The sequence below is a fragment of the Scyliorhinus canicula genome, chromosome 14 (assembly GCF_902713615.1).
Source record: "Scyliorhinus canicula chromosome 14, sScyCan1.1, whole genome shotgun sequence".
Lineage (NCBI taxonomy): Eukaryota > Metazoa > Chordata > Chondrichthyes > Carcharhiniformes > Scyliorhinidae > Scyliorhinus > Scyliorhinus canicula.
The window spans coordinates 6499241-6518896 of record NC_052159.1 but is presented as its reverse complement, the minus strand read 5'-3'; the positions used below and the strand labels follow the sequence as shown (position 1 = coordinate 6518896).

At 55.7% G+C, this 19656-nt stretch overlaps 1 protein-coding gene across 5 annotated transcripts in view; it reads right to left on the bottom strand.

Moving 5' to 3' along the window:
- LOC119977213 (cGMP-dependent 3',5'-cyclic phosphodiesterase) overlaps positions 1-19656 on the bottom strand; it is a 440646-nt gene that overhangs the window by 128867 nt on the left and 292123 nt on the right. For all 5 annotated transcript variants that reach the window (XM_038817928.1, XM_038817926.1, XM_038817924.1 and 2 more), the window contains one exon: positions 2668-2742. In XM_038817928.1, coding sequence (XP_038673856.1) covers positions 2668-2742 — 75 coding nt within the window. The remainder of the gene's footprint in view (positions 1-2667; positions 2743-19656) is intronic.

Genomic DNA, 19656 nt, shown 5'->3' with positions numbered 1-19656 from the left:
CTCCATCTACACTGTCCCCATCAAACATTCCCAGGACAGGTGCAGCACCGGTTTAGAAACAGAGTAAAGCTCCCTCTACACTGTCCCCATCAAACACTCCCAGGACAGGTACAGCACGGGGTTAGATACAGAGTAAAGCTCCCTCTACACTGTCCCCATCAAACTCTCCCAGGACAGGTACAGCACGGGGTGAGATACAGAGTAAAGCTCCCTCTGCACTGTCCCCATAAAACACTCCCAGGACAGGGACAGCACAGGGTTAGATACAGAGTAAAGCTCCATCTGCACTGTCCCCATCAAACACTCCCAGGACAGAGACAGCACGGGGTTAGATACAGAGTAAAGCTCCCTCTACACTGTCCCCATCAAACACTCCCAGGACAGGTACAGCACGGGGTTAGATACAGAGTAAAGCTCCCTCTACACTGTCCCCATCAAACACTCCCAGGACAGGTACAGCACGGGGTTAGATACAGAGTAAAGCTCCCTCTACACTGTCCCCATCAAACACTCCCAGGACAGAGACAGCACGGGGTTAGATACAGAGTAAAGCTCCCTCTACACTGTCCCCATCAAACACTCCCAGGACAGGTACAGCACGGGGTTAGATACAGAGTAAAGCTCCCTCTACACTGTCCCCATCAAACACTCCCAGGACAGGTACAGCACAGGATTAGATACCAAACGACACCTGTGATGTGACTTTGGTAAGTGGTTATTTTTGATGTTAGCGGTTCAGTATCAAGATGGCAATTGCAACATTTCAATCAGGCCTATATGATGTCCTGACAGTCCAAAATTCCTCCAATCCAACGCAGGATTTCCCCGCGTGCATTGACTGTTGTGATTCAGCAAACGGAACAGCGAACCACATTTTCCCAGTGGCCAGGGTATATGAGCTAGAGAGTGGCTTCAGGAAGTGCAGGTGTCCTCCACCTTCTCTATCACTGAAATTACCTTCTGGGATCTCCGTATGCAGCTGAGGGAAAATTAGGGAATGGTTAAAATTTAGAGCATGGAATGAGGTCACTCCGTCCATCATGTCCAAACTGACCTGCAAAGTTCCCAGCCCGCCGAATCCCACTTTCCAGCTCTTGGTCCCAGAGCCCTGTCTGTCCCATCTCTTCAAGTGCATGTCAAGTATTTTATCAACATTATTACAGTTTCTGCCTCTGTCCACCTTTCAGACAGAGTTCCAGATCCCCAACACACTGTGGGTGAAAAAAATCCGAACCCGCTATTAACCTCCTCCCTTTTACCTTAACCCCATACCCCTGGGTTATGAACTCTTCAAACGAGGGGAATAATCCCTTCTTATCCACTCTTATCCAGCTCCCTCCTCATCTGATACATTTCAATTAGGTTTCTGTTCAGCCTCCACTGCTCCAAATTAAACAACCCAGCCAGTCTAACCTTCCCTCCTGGCTGTGGTATGATCATAACTGTCAGCATTACAAGGGTTAATGTAGTGTCGAGAGGAGCCACGAGAGGGAGCTGCAGACACAACTATCTCAGGCAATGACGCTGGACCTTAGGGGAACAGTGTAGGCAGGAGATAGCGAGTGAAGGTCATAAAGACAGATAGTGTGAGCAAGGTTAGATTATAGTTTATACCGGTAGTGAGGTGAGCAGTAGATGAATGTCGTTAGATGTTATTGATCAGTTCATTGGGCAGTACATCTTTGAGCAGGCTACACATTTGTTAATGTGAACTGGGACACGAGAGTTGAAGGTAGCTCTGTGACAGCAGGGCTGTTTGGGCAGTGGTGGTCTGTTGTAAACCCAAACATCATGTTGGGGTAGCACGGTAGCATGGTGGTTAGCATAAATGCTTCACAGCTCCAGGGTCCCAGGTTCAATTCCCGGCTTGGGTCACTGTCTGTGCGGAGTCTGCACGTCCTCCCCGTGTGTGTGTGGGTTTCCTGCGGGTGCTCCGGTTTCCTCCCACAGTCCAAAGATGTGCGGGTTAGGTGGATTGGCCGTGATAAATTGCCCTTAGTGTCCTAAAAAGTAAGGTTAAGGGGGGGGTTGTTGGGTTACGGGTGTAGGGTGGATACGTGGGTTTGAGTAGGATGATCATTGCTCGGCACAACATCGAGGGCCGAAGGGCCTGTTCTGTGCTGTACTGTTCTATGTTCTGTATTCTTAAGGACTAATTGTCGAATCCCAGTTTTAGTAGAGGAAATAAAATCATTTGTTTAAATAAAAGCGATACTGTGGTCTTTGTAAACACAACGCCAACCATCCTAAATAAGCAACACAAAGAACACCACAATGAGTAAGATTCTCCAGTCCAGGAAACTCCTTTGGCCCCTCTCCAATCCAACCTAAAATGCGTTCACCAGGACATAAGCTGTGGTCGAACTAGTTTTTTCGACATTTCCAACAGGAGTTGTCAGCTCATCACGGCAGATGGGAACTGGGTTTGCCGCCTTATTAGAGTTTCCCCGCCCACCTCCCCCGGTGGTGCAGCACCCCCTTGGTCCTGCACCTTGCCAGCTGAGCGACTCGCTCACGCTGACCCACCAAGTGGGTGGTGAGGGACCCACAGCTCACTGAGCCGCGGCTACCACAGGGTAAAATGGTCATCTCACATCTGGCAATCTGAAATGGTTCCCATGTCCGGACTTGTGAACAGCCTCTGACCTCCCCAACCACAGCACTGACCCGGCAGAAGAGTTGAGTGCTGTCTTCAGATAGCACCAACATGCAGCAACAGGCCGACAGCGTCTCCTGCTGTAACTGCAGAGAAAACAGAACAAGCTTGAGTCAGTCATTTTATACACCACATCCATGGCACTAAAGCAATACATTGGAACGTTAACACAGTCCACAGCTACAACCCCACCTTCTCCCTTGGTTGGCCAAGTGATCTACTCTGTTCCAATCAAAAGAGCCACATTACCCCTGGTAACTAATGTCGCAGGAAGTGTCTTCCTGAATCTCCACTCAGTCAACTCACAGGCCTCAAAGTCTTGGTAAAAGTGAGCGGTCGCCCTCCCCTTGAGAATTACATTACCTTCCAAGTTTGGCAACTCTTTGTTTTTAATACAAACCCGTCTTCCAATTCTTCCATAGTCTCCACGCAATAGCTCCAGTCTCTGTAACCTCCTCCAGCCCCTACAGCCCTCCCTATCTCTGTAACCTCCTCCACCCCGACAACCCTCCCTATACCTGTAACCTCCTCCAGCCCCTACAGCCCTCCCTATCTCTGTAACCTCCTCCAGCCCCTACAGCCCTCTCTACCTCTGTAACCTCCTCCAGCCCCTACAGCCCTCTCTACCTCTGTAACCTCCTCCAGCCCCTACAACCCTCTCTATCTCTGTAACCTCCTCCATCCCCTGCAGCCCTCCCTATCTCTGTAACCTCCTCCAGCCCCTACAACCCTCCCTATCCCTGTAACCTCCTCCAGCCCCTGCAGCCCTCCCTATCTCTGTAACCTCCTCCAGCCCCTACAACCCTCTCTATCTCTGTAACCTCCTCCATCCCCTACATCCCTCCCTATCTCTGTAACCTCCTCCATCCCCTGCAGCCCTCCCTATCTCTGTAACCTCCTCCAGCCCCTACAGCCCTCTCTACCTCTTAATCTCCTCCAGCCCCTGCAGCCTTCTCTATCTCTTTAATCTCCTCCAGCCCCTCCAGCCCTCTCTATCTCTGTAATCTCCTCCAGCCACTACAGCCCTCTCTATCTCTTAATCTCCTCCAGCCCCTACAGCCCTCTCTATCCCTGTAACCTCCTCCAGCCCCTACAGCCCTCCCTATCTCTGTAACCTCCTCCAGCCCCTACAACCCTCTCGATCTCTGTAACCTCCTCCATCCCCTGCAGCCCTCTCTATCTCTGTAATCTCCTCCAGCCCCTACAGCCCTCCCTATCCCTGTAACCTCCTCCAGCCCCTACAGCCCTCCCTATCTCTGTAACCTCCTCCAGTCCCTTACAGCCCTCCCTATCTCTGTAACCTCCTCCAGCCCCTATAGTCCGCCCTATCTCTGTAACCTCCTGCAGCCCTTACAGCCCTCCCTATCTCTTAATCTCCTCCAGCCTCTACAACCCCCCCCACTCTCTGTAATCACCTCCATCCCCTACAACCTCCCCCCCCCCCACTCTCTGTAACCTCCTACAGCCCCTACAGCCCTCTCTATCTCTTAAGCTCCTCCAGCCCCTACAAGCCCCCTACTCTCTGTAACCTCCTCCAGCCCCTACAACCCCCCCCACTCTCCATAACCTCCTCCAGCCCCTACAACACCCCCCCCGCACACTCTGTAATCTCCTCCAGCCTCTACAAACACCCCCCCCCCCGCTCTCTGTAACCTAACCCAGTTCTACAAGCCTCCCTATCTCAGTAACCACCCTCAGCCCCTACAGCTCTCCCTATCTCTGTAACCTCCTCCAGCCAGTACAGCCCTCCCTATCCCTGTAACCTCCTCCAGCCCCTACAACCCTCCCTATCCCTGTAACCTCCTCCAGCCCCTACAACCCTCCCTATCCCTGTAACCTCCTCCAGCCAGTACAGCCCTCCCTATCTCTGTAACCTCCTCCAGCCACTACAGCCCTCCCTATCCCTGTAACCTCCTCCAGCCCCTACAACCCTCCCTATCCCTGTAACCTCCTCCAGCCCCTACAGCTCTCCCTATCTCTGTAACCTCCTCCAGCCCCTACAGCCCTCCCTATCTCTGTAACCTCCTCCAGCCCCTACAGCCCTCCCTATCTCTGTAACCTCCTCCAGCCACTACAGCCCTCTCTATCTCTGTAACCTCCTCCTGCCCCTACAGCCCTCCCTATCTCTGTAACCTCCACCAGCCCCTACAACCCTCCCTATCTCTGTAACCTCCTCCAGCCACTACAGCCCTCCCTATCTCTTAATCTCCTCCAGTCCCTACACCCCCTCCCCATCTCTGTAATCACCTCCATCCCCTACAACCCCCCCCCCCCACTCTCTGTAACCTCCTCCAGCACCTACAACCCCCCACTCTCTGTAACCTCCTCCAGCACCTACAACACCACCCCCCCCCCCCGCACTCTCTGTAATCTCCTCCAGCCTCTACAACCACCCCCCGCTCTCTGTAACCTAACCCAGTTCTACAAGACTCCCTATCTGAGTAACCTCCCTCAGCCCCTATAATCCTCCCTACCTCTTATCTCCTCCAGCCCCTGCAACCCCCCCCCCCGCATCGCTGTAATCTCCTCCAGCCCCTGCAACCCCTCCCATCTCTGTAACCTCCTCCAGCCCCTGCAACCCCTCCCATCTCTGTAACCTCCTCCAGCCCCTACAACCCCCACATCTCTGTGACAACCTCCAGCCCCTACAACCTCCCCACTCTCTGTAATCTAACCCAATTCTACAACCCTCCCTACCTCTGTAACCTCCCTCAGCCCCATAACCCTCCCTATCTCTGTAACATCCTCCAGCCCCTACAACAGCCCCACCAACAGGGGCTGGTTTAGCTCACTGGGCTAAATCGCTGGCTTTTAAAGCAGACCAAGCAGGCCAGCAGCACAGCCTCCCCGGACAGGCGCCGGAATGTGGCGACTAGGGGCTTTTCACAGTAACTTCATTGAAGCCTACTCGTGACAATAAGCGATTTTCATTTCATTTTTTCATTTCACTCTCTGTAATCTAACCCAATTCTAGAACCCTCCCTACCCCTGTAACCTCCTCCAGCCCCTACAACCCTCCCTATCCCTGTAACCTCCTCCAGCCCCTACAACCCTCCCTATCTCTGTAACCTCCTCCAGCCCCTACAGCCCTCCCTATCTCTGTAACCTCCTCCAGCCACTACAGCCCTCTCTATCTCTGTAACCTCCTCCTGCCCCTACAGCCCTCCCTATCTCTGTAACCTCCACCAGCCCCTACAACCCTCCCTATCTCTGTAACCTCCTCCAGCCCCTACAGCCCTCTCTATCTCTGTAATCTCCTCCAGCCCCTACAGCCCTCCCTATCCCTGTAACCTCCTCCAGCCCCTACAGCCCTCCCTATCTCTGTAACCTCCTCCAGTCCCTTACAGCCCTCCCTATCTCTGTAACCTCCTCCAGCCCCTATAGTCCGCCCTATCTCTGTAACCTCCTGCAGCCCTTACAGCCCTCCCTATCTCTTAATCTCCTCCAGCCTCTACAACCCCCCCCACTCTCTGTAATCACCTCCATCCCCTACAACCTCCCCCCCCCCCCACTCTCTGTAACCTCCTACAGCCCTCTCTATCTCTTAAGCTCCTCCAGCCCCTACAAGCCCCCTACTCTCTGTAACCTCCTCCAGCCCCTACAACCCCCCCCACTCTCCATAACCTCCTCCAGCCCCTACAACACCCCCCCCCCCACCCTCTGTAATCTCCTCCAGCCTCTACAAACCCCCCCCCCCCCCCCGCTCTCTGTAACCTAACCCAGTTCTACAAGCCTCCCTATCTCAGTAACCACCCTCAGCCCCTACAGCTCTCCCTATCTCTGTAACCTCCTCCAGCCAGTACAGCCCTCCCTATCCCTGTAACCTCCTCCAGCCCCTACAACCCTCCCTATCCCTGTAACCTCCTCCAGCCCCTACAACCCTCCCTATCCCTGTAACCTCCTCCAGCCAGTACAGCCCTCCCTATCTCTGTAACCTCCTCCAGCCACTACAGCCCTCCCTATCCCTGTAACCTCCTCCAGCCCCTACAACCCTCCCTATCCCTGTAACCTCCTCCAGCCCCTACAGCTCTCCCTATCTCTGTAACCTCCTCCAGCCCCTACAACCCTCCCTATCTCTGTAACCTCCTCCAGCCCCTACAGCCCTCCCTATCTCTGTAACCTCCTCCAGCCACTACAGCCCTCTCTATCTCTGTAACCTCCTCCTGCCCCTACAGCCCTCCCTATCTCTGTAACCTCCACCAGCCCCTACAACCCTCCCTATCTCTGTAACCTCCTCCAGCCACTACAGCCCTCCCTATCTCTTAATCTCCTCCAGTCCCTACACCCCCTCCCCATCTCTGTAATCACCTCCATCCCCTACAACCCCCCCCCCCACTCTCTGTAACCTCCTCCAGCACCTACAACCCCCCCACTCTCTGTAACCTCCTCCAGCACCTACAACACCACCCCCCCCCCCCCCCCCCGCACTCTCTGTAATCTCCTCCAGCCTCTACAACCACCCCCCGCTCTCTGTAACCTAACCCAGTTCTACAAGACTCCCTATCTGAGTAACCTCCCTCAGCCCCTATAATCCTCCCTACCTCTTAATCTCCTCCAGCCCCTGCAACCCCCCCCCCCCGCATCGCTGTAATCTCCTCCAGCCCCTGCAACCCCTCCCATCTCTGTAACCTCCTCCAGCCCCTGCAACCCCTCCCATCTCTGTAACCTCCTCCAGCCCCTACAACCCCCACATCTCTGTGACAACCTCCAGCCCCTACAACCTCCCCACTCTCTGTAATCTAACCCAATTCTACAACCCTCCCTACCTCTGTAACCTCCCTCAGCCCCATAACCCTCCCTATCTCTGTAACATCCTCCAGCCCCTACAACAGCCCCACCAACAGGGGCTGGTTTAGCTCACTGGGCTAAATCGCTGGCTTTTAAAGCAGACCAAGCAGGCCAGCAGCACAGCCTCCCCGGACAGGCGCCGGAATGTGGCGGCTAGGGGCTTTTCACAGTAACTTCATTGAAGCCTACTCGTGACAATAAGCGATTTTCATTTCATTTTTTCATTTCACTCTCTGTAATCTAACCCAATTCTAGAACCCTCCCTACCCCTGTAACCTACTACAGCCCCTACAACCCTCCCTACCCCTGTAACCTACTACAGCCCCTGCAACCCTCCCTATCCCTGTAATCCCCTCCAACTCTACAACCCTGTGAGATCACTGTGTCCTCCGGACCGAGCGTCTTATGCATTCCCCAGTTCCTGATCCCACCCTTGGCGGCCATTCTCTCAGCTGCTTGAGCTCGACACTCTCGAATTCCCTCTCTGAAACTCGGCACCTCTCTACCTCTCTCCCCCCCCCCCCCCCCCCTCCTTTGAAACACTGTCTAAAATCTACATCTTTGACTAAATTAGTTTATCGCTTGTCCTAATATCTCCCTCTTTGGCTCAGTGTTATTTCCTCGTCAGGAAATGTACCTGTGAAGCACTTGGGACATCTTACATGCGTTAAAAGCGCTATATAAATGCAAGATATCCTGAAGTGCCACTCAAGGACTTGAGGTTTGCTGAAAATGGGGCATTTTTTGTCGAAGCTTTATGCCTTGTACTCAACTTGATTGGTTGGCAAGTGGACTCTGAATGCACCAGTTGATGGTGACTGACAGTTAGCTGCCAAACAGTTTTTTGAAATTTAGATCAAGCTTGAGTCTGATTGGTCAAGGCATTGCCCTGAGGAAGGAACCAGCAAATGGCTGTCACTTATTTTGTTTAGCTGAAACAGGCGCAATGTGTGTACATGTTCCTTCTGTCTGCCAAAAAACAGGGCCCTGTGCATAATACATGTAGGTACCAGCACATGCAAATACGCCACACTGTGAGCCCAAGTGACGATCTTAAATTGGTTGTCAACATAATTCTGAGCACACTGAGTATTATATCACAAATGGTGACCAATCGTGGAATCACATCTAATAGGACACTGTATTTTTAGTTTTGCAAGCACGGGCTGGTTAGATACAGTCTGTACTTTACCCATTGCGAACAGCATAAGGAACATGCTGTCTGATATAATCCACCAGTCCCTGGTGAGTACTGCCTGCATACCTGGCATCACACGTTGTTCCGATACAATTTATTTGTGGGATAGGCAGTACGTGATTTTGGCTTGATGACAGTGTCCTGGTAGTGGCGAGTATCACTCGTGTTTCTCCTGCATAGTAGCAGCGGGAGGCAGCCAGCTTCGCCTGTCGCTCAAACTGTTGGGACAGGTCACGCTTCCAAGGGTAATCGGAGGGAAAACTGGGCACTTCTCAGGGCTGAAAGCGACGGCCTTACAACGCATTGAAATGTCAGACTCCCCACGTGCGTACTGAGCGGAGACGGTAAGCTCGCGATAGACCGGTGCAGAGCCCCCTCTGGCAGATTTCTCATCGAGTGTATCAAGGAAAGGATGTTCATCCGACTGCTCGATTATGAAGGTGAATTTGAGCGCAGAATGGAGCTCACTAAGGCGTAATGGAAATTATTACCTGCAGCTGCAGATTCAAATATAGTGAATGTATCGCTCACATATCGGGAATGTGGCTCGGTGCGGCTCAGGCGGCACAGTGGTTAGCACTGCTACCTCACAGCGCCAGGGTCCCGGGTTCAACTCCAACATCGGGTGACCGTCTATGCGGAGTCTGCATTTTCTCCCAGTGTCTGCGTGGGTTTCCTCCGGGTGATCCGGTTTCCTCCCACAGTCCAAGGATGTGCGGGTGAGGTGGATTGGCCATGATAAATTGCCCCTTAGTGTGCAAAGATGTGCAGGTTAGGGGGGGCGGTTATTGGAAGAGGGCGGGGGAGTGGGCCTGGCTAGGATGCTCTTTCAGAGGGTCGGTGCAGACTGGATGGGCCGAATGTCCTCCTTCTGCACTGTAGGGATGCTTTGTACAAGGGGTGGCAATGTAGGTGTCATTACATTACGCGAAGACATGTTTCTCATGGAAGCCAATAGAACTGGTCCTTGAGGGGACGCCATGGCAACACCATTTGGACACACATGGGGCAGGATTTTTCAGGTCCGTTAGTCGTGGCGTAAATCCCGTTATGGCCGCTAAATTGTGCGAAAGGGCCACCACGGGATTTGCGGTGGCGTGATTTCGGCTTGTGATTTTCCCCACCCCCTGCTGGTGAGGTGATTAGGTTCACGTCCTACATAGGTTCAAATGAGTTTAGCTCACAGGGCTAATCGCTGGCTTTGAAAGCAGACCAAGGCAGGCCAGCAGCACGGTTCGATTACCGTACCAGCCTCCCCGAACAGGCGCCGGAATGTGGCGACTAGGGGCTTTTCACAGTAACTTCATTTGAAGCCTACTCGTGGCAATAAGCGATTTTCATTTCATGAATTTAAATATAATTAAACAGCTTTACGCCGTAGTGTTCGACTCTGGGGAATGCCCCCTCACCACCCCCCACCCCCCCCCCCCCCCACCCCCCCCCCCCCCTCCCCCTGGCGGCATTACATCACACCGATACAAAGAGGTCCCTGTTGCAGAGTTGCTTGGAGGTCCCGGGATTGAGGCGAGGCAGTGCCCCCTGGCACCCTCGCAGTGCCACCTGGAGCCCCCCCCCTCAATCACTGTGGTGGGCAGTGCCAGGGGCCACTGCCGGGGGAGGGCTAATCCTCCATTGGTGGTGGGGCTGAGGTGGGAGGGGGAGAGGGGTGCACATCGACACACATGTGCGGGGGGGGGGGGTGAGTGGGGCGAGAGAACCCCCCGATACCTCCACGGTGGGGGGGTTTGCTCTGAAAATTGTGGGGGGAGGGGGCTCCTCCATGGATGTGGAGGGGGGGTGGGGGGGAGTTTATTTTTCTCGCAGATCTGGGCGCCATTTAAAGGTGAGCTGGTTTTTGAGCTGGTTTAGCTCAGGGGGCTAGACAGCTGGTTTGTGATGCAGAACAAGGCCAGCAGTGCGGGTTCAATTCCCGTACCGGCTGAGAATTCTGAGTTTTCCCTCCGTGTGCCCGAACAGGCGCCGGAATGTGGCGACTAGGGGCTTTTCACAGTAACTTCATTGCAGTGTTAATGTCAGCCTACTTGTGACAATAAAGGTTATTTATTTTATTTCGATGGTGCCCCAATCTCTGTGGAATCTCTGACAGCACACACCATGCACCCAGATTTTGTTTTGACAGAAGATCTGAACACAAAACCTGGCTGTGTTTTTGGGGAGAAACACGTCGGTTTTCAGTCAGAACCTGACACTTTGTCCTTGTGGTGTAAAATTCCGCCCATGGTGTTGTTAAAACTGAACTCAACTGCACGATCTACTCAGCTCCTAAGTCAAACGGTGAAGGGTCTCGATCGCCATGTTATAAAGCAGCAATGTAGATATCTACGGCTTTCTTAACTGGAACATTTGTGACTATTGGGGTAGCAGTGGCACACTGGGTACTATCACTGGAATAATAATCCAGGGACCCAGGGTAACGCTCCGGGGACCCAGGGTAACGCCCCGGGGACCCAGGGTAACGCCCCAGGGACCCACGGTAACGCCCCGGGAACCCAGGGTACGGGGACCCAGGGTAACTCCCCGGGGACCCAGGGTAACTCCCCGGGGGACCCAGGGTAACGCTCCGGGAACCCAGGGTACGGGGACCCAGGGTAACGCTCCGGGGACCCAGGGTAAGGCCCCGGGGACCCAGGGTAACGCTCCGGGAACCCAGGGTACGGGGACCCAGGGTAACGCTCCGGGGACCCAGGGTAACGCTCCGGGGACCCAGGGTAAGGCCCCGGGGACCCAGGGTAAGGCCCCGGGGACCCAGGGTAACGCTCCGGGGACCGAGGGTAACGCTCCGGGGACCCAGGGTAACGCTCCGGGGACCCAGGGTAACGCTCCGGGGACCCAGGGTAACGCCCCGGGGACCCAGGGTAACGCTCCGGGGACCCAGGGTAACGCCCCGGGGACCCAGGGTAACGCTCCGGGGACCCAGGGTAACGCCCCGGGGGCCCAGGGTAACTCCCCGGGGGACCCAGGGTAACGCCCCGGGGACCCAGGGTAACTCCCCGGGGGACCCAGGGTAACGCTGCGGGGGACCCAGGGTAACGCCCCGGGGACCCAGGGTAACGCTCCGGGGACCCAGGGTAACGCTCCGGGGACCCAGGGTAACGCCCCGGGGACCCAGGGTAACGCTCCGGGGACCCAGGGTAACGCTCCGGGGACCCAGGGTAACGCCCCCGGGGACCCAGGGTACGGGGACCCAGGGTAACGCTAAGGGGACCCAGGATAACGCCCCGGGGACCCAGGGTACGGGGACCCAGGGTAACGCTCCGGGGACCCAGGGTAACGCTCCGGGGACCCAGGGTAACGCCCCGGGGACCCAGGGTACGGGGGCCCAGGGTAACGCTCCGGGGACCCAGGGTAACGCCCCGGGGACCCAGGGTAGGGGGACCCAGGGAAACGCCCCGGGGACCCAGGGTAACGCCCCGGGGACCCAGGGTAACGCCCCGGGGACCCAGGGTAACGCCCCCGGGGACCCAGGGTAACGCCCCGGGGGCCCAGGGTAACTCTCCGGGGACCCAGGGGTAACGCTCCGGGGACCCAGGGTAACGCCCCGGGGACCCAGGGTAACGCCCCGGGGACCCAGGGTAACGCTCCGGGGACCCAGGGTAACGCCCCGGGGACCCAGGGTAACGCTCCGGGGGACCCAGGGTAACGCTCCGGGGACCCAGGGTAACGCCCCGGGGACCCAGGGTAACGCTCCGGGGGGACCCAGGGTAACGCTCCGCGGACCCAGGGTAACGCCCCGGGGACCCAGGGTAACGCTGCGGGGGACCCAGGGTAACGCCCCGGGGACCCAGGGTAACGCCCCGGGGACCCAGGGTAACGCTCCGGGGACCCAGGGTAACGCCCCGGGGGCCCAGGGTAACGATCCGGACCCAGGGTAACTCCCCGGGGGACCCAGGGTAACGCCCCGGGGACCCAGGGTAACGCTCCGGGGACCCAGGGTAACGCTCCGGGGACCCAGGGTAACGCCCTGGGGACCCAGGGTAACGCCCCGGGGACCCAGGGTAACGCTCCGGGGACCCAGGGTAACGCCCCCGGGGACCCAGGGTACGGGGACCCAGGGTAACGCCCCGGGGACCCAGGGTAACGCTCCGGGGACCCAGGGTAACGCCCCGGGGACCCAGGGTAATGCCCCGGGGACCCAGGGTAACGCTCCTGGGACCCAGGGTAACGCCCCGGGGACCCAGGGTAACGCCCTGGGGACCCAGGGTAACGCCCCGGGGACCCAGGGTAACGCCCCGGGGACCCAGGGTAACGCTCCGGGGACCCAGGGTAACGCCCCGGGGACCCAGGGTAACGCTCCGGGGACCCAGGGTAACGCCCCGGGGACCCAGGGTAACGCTCCGGGGTCCCAGGGTACGGGGACCCAGGGTAACGCTCCGGGGACCCAGGGTAACGCTCCGGGGACCCAGGGTAACGCTCCGGGGACCCAGGGTAACGCCCCGGGGACCCAGGGTAACGCCCCGGGGACCCAGGGTAACTCCCCGGGGGACCCAGGGTAACTCCCCGGGGGACCCAGGGTAACGCTCCGGGGTCCCAGGGTACGGGGACCCAGGGTAACGCTCCGGGGACCCAGGGTAACGCTCCGGGGACCCAGGGTAACGCTCCGGGGACCCAGGGTAACGCCCCGGGGACCCAGGGTAACGCCCCGGGGACCCAGGGTACGGGGGCCCAGGGTAACGCCCCGGGGACCCAGGGTAACGCTCCGGGGACCCAGGGTAACGCTCCGGGGACCCAGGGTAACGCCCCGGGGACCCAGGGTAACGCCCCGGGGGCCCAGGGTAACGCCCCGGGGGACCCAGGGTAACGCCCCGGGGACCCAGGGTAACGCCCCGGGGGACCCAGGGTACGGGGACCCAGGGTATCGCTCCGGGGACCCAGGGTAATGCCCCGGGGACCCAGGGTAACGCCCCGGGGACCCAGGGTAACGCTCCGGGGACCCAGGGTAACGCCCCGGGGACCCAGGGTAACGCTCCGGGGACCCAGGGTAATGCTCCGGGGACCCAGGGTAACGCTCCGGGGACCCAGGGTAACGCTCCGGGGACCCAGGGTAACGCCCCGGGGACCCAGGGTTATGCCCCGGGGACCCAGGGTAACGGTCCGGGGACCCAGGGTACGGGGACCCAGGGTACGGGGACCCAGGGTAACGCCCCGGGGACCCAGGGTAACGCCCCGGGGACCCAGGGTAATGCCCCGGGGACCCAGGGTAACGCCCCGGGGACCCAGGGTAACGCCCCGGGGGCCCAGGGTAACGCTACGGGGACCCAGGGTAACTCTCCGGGGTCCCAGGGTAACGCTCCGGGGACCCAGGGTAATGCCCCGGGGACCCAGGGTAACGCCCCGGGGGCCCAGGGTAACGCTCCGGAGGCCCAGGGTAACGCTCCGGGGACCCAGGGTAACATATCTGGTTCACTCTTGTCCTTCAGTGAAGGAAATCTGCCGTCCTTACCCGGTCTGGCCTACATGTGACTCCAGACCCACAGCAACGTGTTTGACTCTTTGAAAATGGCCGAGTGAGACACTCGGGTATAGGGCAATTAGGGATGGGCGATAAACGCTGGCCTGGCCACGCCCCTTGAATGAATGCGCGCCTGAGTTGGTCTTTAGGCCTCCCAACGCTGCAAATGTTGAAATCGGACAGCTTATTCAGAATCCCGCAATATGTGTGCGCTAGATCAGGCCTGCGCACTTTCAAAGGTTCAGCACCTTCAGTGGACAGTGGGAGTTCCAACTCAGCAAAGGCCTCGTCTCATTTGATTCGGGATGAAGGCGGACCAAAGGTGAAGCCACAAGGAAGAATCACCTCCTCGCTGTCAGAGTGCATGATCCGAGAGTTGAGTGGCTTGTGTTGCCAAAACCCTGTGCCCTTCAGTATGTTTACTGTGCTAGTACGTTCTCTATGGTATGGTCATCTGACGGCGCAGTAGAGCGGTACAAACAGATCACATCAAAAAAATGAAAGAAATTTGTGCACTTCAGGCCAAGAGCAGTTTAGCTCCCCAATCTGTTCAATCTCATTTCGTATTAACGCTCGCTCAATCGCGGGGCGGTGTGTCACTTCAGCATTACCTCGGGTTTAATACACTCTCGGAGAAACTCGCTACATAGCTTACTCATTCTTAACTTACCTGTAAGTCGGACTGCGTTGCGGACATCCTGAATTTGCTCTTTGTTGTACCTTTGCCTTAGGTGAACAAATCGACTCTCGGCAGGACACAACTGGAGTATTGCTGAAAAAAGAGAGACATTTTTTTGTCGAAGCTTTTCGCCCAGCACTCAGCAGGAGGAAACAAATTCATACTGCATGAGAAGAGCGTGCTGATTGGTTGGTAAGTGAAAGATAATTGGTAGAGGCATTGCCATGGAGAATGCACCAGTTGAGGGTGACTGACAGTTAACTGCCAAGCATACAAGCTTACTCTTCTCATACAGCATAACTTTGTCGTCTCCCGTAGATTTGTATTCTTGCAAAACGTTCTGGTAAGTGCACAACAAAAAGCTTCAAGACAAAAATGTCTCTTTTTCAGCAATAATATATGGTAATATACAAAATAGTACATCGCTGTTTGAAAAATGAAAATGAAAATCGCTTAGTGTCACGAGTAGGCTTCAATGAAGTTACTGTGAAAAGCCCCTAGTCGCCACATTCCGGCACCTGTCCGGGGAGGCTGATACGGGAATCGAACCGTGCTGCTGGCCAGCTTGGTCTGCTTTAAAAGCCAGCGATTTAGTCCAGTGAGCTAAACCAGCACCTATTGCCATGTTTCAGCACAATGCAGCGATATAGCTGATATTTTCAATATAGAATCATAGAATCCCTTCAGTGCAGAAGGAGGCCATTCAGCCCATTGGGTCTGCACCGATCTCTGTGATCCCATGACCCCCACCTAACCTGCACATCTTTGGACTGTGGGGGGAAAACGGAGCACCCGGAGGAAACGGAAACCCACACAGACATGGGGAGAAGTGCAAACTCCACACAGACACTCATCCGAGGCCGCAATCGAACCCGGGTCCCTGGCGCTGTGAGGCAGCAGTGCTAACCACTGTGCCACCGCGCCGTCCATCGTTGCTGATTATTATTTTTTAACCAAGTCACTCATTATTTTTTGAATTGTGTGCAAATAACCTCTCCCCAATGCATCCTTACCTTGGCCAACCAGTCTACAGTATCTGTCGGACAAGAGCCATGATGTTACGCTGTTTTAATGCAAAGCCGGGGGAGGGGGGGATCTTTTTATCAAGAGCGCCCATCTCCCTCAGGTGGCTTCAGGCCACATCCACATACAACAGTCTGCTCTGAAAACTCTGCGCATATTTTGATGGCTGTGACAAACTACAGCGCTGCGGCAGAGGCAATCCAGAACATTCTAATCTAAAGCAATCAGCAACAGCCAAAACCAAACAACGCACAGCGTTCCAAAGTCAAAATCGATTTTCCCCATCGGATTGTTTTTACATACTCCAGATCCACATCTTCACCAAAACTTATTCAGCTTTCCCTGGGGCCATTTAAATGACCAGCAGCCTCTACTGACTTCGACTTTTGCACTCGAGCTGCGTGAACCTAAGAGTGTGCAGCACGGTAGCATTGTGGTTAGCACAACTGCTTCACAGCTCCAGGGTCCCAGGTTCGATTCCCCACTGGGTCACTGTCTGTGCGGAGTCTGCATGTTCTCCCCGTGTCTGCGTGGGTTTCCTCAGGGTGCTCCAGTTTCCTCCCACAGTCCAAAGATGTGCAGGTTAGGTGGATTGGCCATGATAAATTGCCCTTAGTGTCCAAAATTACCCTTAGTGTTGGGTGGGGTCACTGGGTTATGGGGATAGGGTGGCGGTGTTGACCTTGGGTAGGGTGCTCTTTCCAGGAGCCAGTGCAGACTCGATGGGCCGAATGGCCTCCTTCCACACTGTAAATTCTATGAGAAAAAAAAATCAGATAATAGGATGTCTGAACTTGGTGGATTCTTTAAATACCCCATTAGAGAGGAGAGGATAGGATAGGATACCTTTACGGGAGGTAAAACACCTTTTGTGAGCAGGAAGGTACTCTTTGGGACTAATAGAATGGAACATGATTGTGCACTTTTTATGCACAAACCCATTGGAACTGTCCAGCTGTCAAAGAACTGTCAAAAACTGTTAAACTGTCAAGTAGCTTTCAAACTGTCAAGGATTTGTCGAGTAGCTGTCCAGCTGTCAACAAACTGCCCAACTGTCAATGAACTATCCAGGAAATGTGTCAAAAAGCATCTGGGTACTGGATGAATTGGCATGGAGGCAGTAAGGGCAAGTAGTGATAGTTGGGTGGCATAGATCATCATGCATTGGACTAAGCCAACATAGTGGATATAGGAGTCATGGAGTGTATGTAGAGAAGTTCAAGATGGGTCACAAGGAATATGTGGGGGGATAAGGGGAGGTAATGGGTGAGGGCTGGAGGGAATAGTTTTGTTTTATTATATTCTATTGATTTAAACAGAGTGCTGGGCACAGAGGCAGCCTTGCGATTCAATCCACCTGGCAGCCCGCACACGTGTCCAGGGTCGCCTGCCCTGACTCCTCCTTCACCCTGCCCCCAAACCCCAACCGAAAGTCCCAGCTGCTGCCCGACATTTTCCGCAGTCGGATCAGCCGAGCTGGAAAATCTCCCGACTCAGTGAAACCGACCCATGGAGGGAGGTGTACACCTCTCCCTCTTCAACAGGAATCTCTCTCTTCAAAACTCTTCTTCATTCTTCGCTCATGGACTGTGTGCAGGGCCAGCAACTGGCCCCCATTGCTAATTGCCCTTTGGACCGAGAAGCTTGTGAACCCATTCCAGAAACCAGGGGACGCTGTTGCAGGATAAGGGTTAGGGCACTTAGGACTGAGTTGGGAGGATTCTCTTCACTCAGAGGGCGACGAATCTTTGGAATTCACTACCCCAGAGGGCTGTGGAGGCTCCGTCAATGAGTATGCTCAAGATAGACTTCTAAACATCAAGGGGTACGGGGATAGTGCAGGAAAATGGGGCGTGATTCTTTCAGCCCTCGCTGGCCGGAGAATCGCTGGGCTGAGCGCGAATCGTACGACGCTGCCCCGACGCCATTGACGCCAGCGCGGTCGGCACGGTGCCGGTCGGGGGCCGCGTGGCGATACTCCGCCCCGGTACCATCCACGTGTGGTCTTACCCAGCGGGACCTCGGTGTGCATGCATCCAGGGGCAGCTGGGGGGGGGGGGGGGGGAGGGGGGGTCCACTGTGGCTTAGCCCGCAATCGGCCAGGTCGGCCTCTCGGGCTGGGGGCATCCTTTGCCCCGTGCCGGCCCCTGTAGCCCTGCACCATGTTGGGTCAGGGCCGGCACGGAGAAGAGAGCCACTGTGCATGAGCTCAACCCCGCCGGTCCCACTGCGCATGCGCAGATCCGCAGTGACCATCTGACGCGAGCGGCGTAGGTCGCTCCAGTGCTGCTTTGACCCCCTGTAGGGTTCAGAACCACTGCTCCTGAGGGCATGTTAGAACATAGAACATAGAACAGTACAGCACAGAACAGGCCCTTCGGCCCTCGATGTTGTGCCGAGCAATGATCACCCTAATTAAACCCACGTAACCCGTATACCTGTAACCCAACAATCCCCCCATTAACCTTACACTACGGGCAATTTATCATGGCCAATCCACCTAACCTGCACATCTTTGGACTGTGGGAGGAAACCGGAGCACCCGGAGGAAACCCACGCACACACGGGGAGGACGTGCAGACTCCACACAGACAGTGACCCAGCCGGGAATCGAACCTGGGACCCTGGAGCTGTGAAGCATTGATGCTAACCACCATGCTACCGTGAGGCCCAAACGCGACGGCGTTTACAACGGCGTCAACACTTAGCCTCACCGGCACAGAATCCCGCCCGTGGCGTTGAAGTATTTCAGGTCTCAGTTCAGAGTCAACCACATTGCCGTGGGTCTGGAGTCACATGTAGGCCAGACCGGGTAAGGGCGGCAGATTGCCTTCCCTAAAGGACATTAGTGAAGCAGATGGGTTTTTACAACAGTTCAATGGTCACCGTGACTGAGACCAGCTTTCCAATCCAGTCTCTATTTATTGACTTCATTTCAATTTCTCCGCTTGTCCCTGTGGGAGTCGAATGCGTGCCTTGACATCATTGTTCCGGGCCACTGGATTAATTATCCAGCAACATCACCACGATTCTACTGCACTTTGGAAAGGGATTCCGGTGGTGAATCTTCCTAAGAAACTGTTGTAAACAGTGCAGCACGTCGGGGACAGCGTTGAGTTCAGTAACGTGCTGTCATCACTGACGTTGGTTAAACATCGGTTCAGATGTGTTTGCATAGGAGCAGACGGAGTGGAGGGGGGGGGGGGGGCGCGAGGGAGGGAGAGTTGGCAGAGGGGCTGGTGAGGGAGATGCACTGTGTTTGTGCCCCGGTTCCATTCGCAGTGACTCAAACAGCAAGCTTGACGAACAGTCTCACACGAGTCCCTCACATCGGGAACCCTGGAGAGAAACAGAAGGGACATTTGTACAAAAGGGGAAAAAAAAAAATCACAGGAGCGCAAAGATTCTTTTTGAGATTGCGCACGTGTGTCCGGTTCTCTGTGGGAGGTGATGAATGGTGTCCCAAAGCAAGGGCTTTGATTCAAGGTCACTTTTCAACGCATGGCAGAGAAAATATAGAAATGTCAGAAATGAGAGATCTCGGGCGGAATTTTGTATTTAAAATCCCTACAGTACAGAAGGAGGCCATTCGGCCTATCGAGTCTGCACTGACCCTCTGAAAGAGCAACCTCACACAGACCCACTCCCCACCTAACCTGCACGTCCCTGGACACTAAGGGGCAATTTAGCACGGCCAATCCACCTAACCCACACATCTTTAGACTGTGGGAGGAAACCGGAGCGCCCGGAGGAAACCCACGCACACACGGGGAGAACGTGCAGACCCCGCACAGACAGTGACCCAAGCCTTCTTCCAGACCCTTCCATCAGGCAGAAGGTAC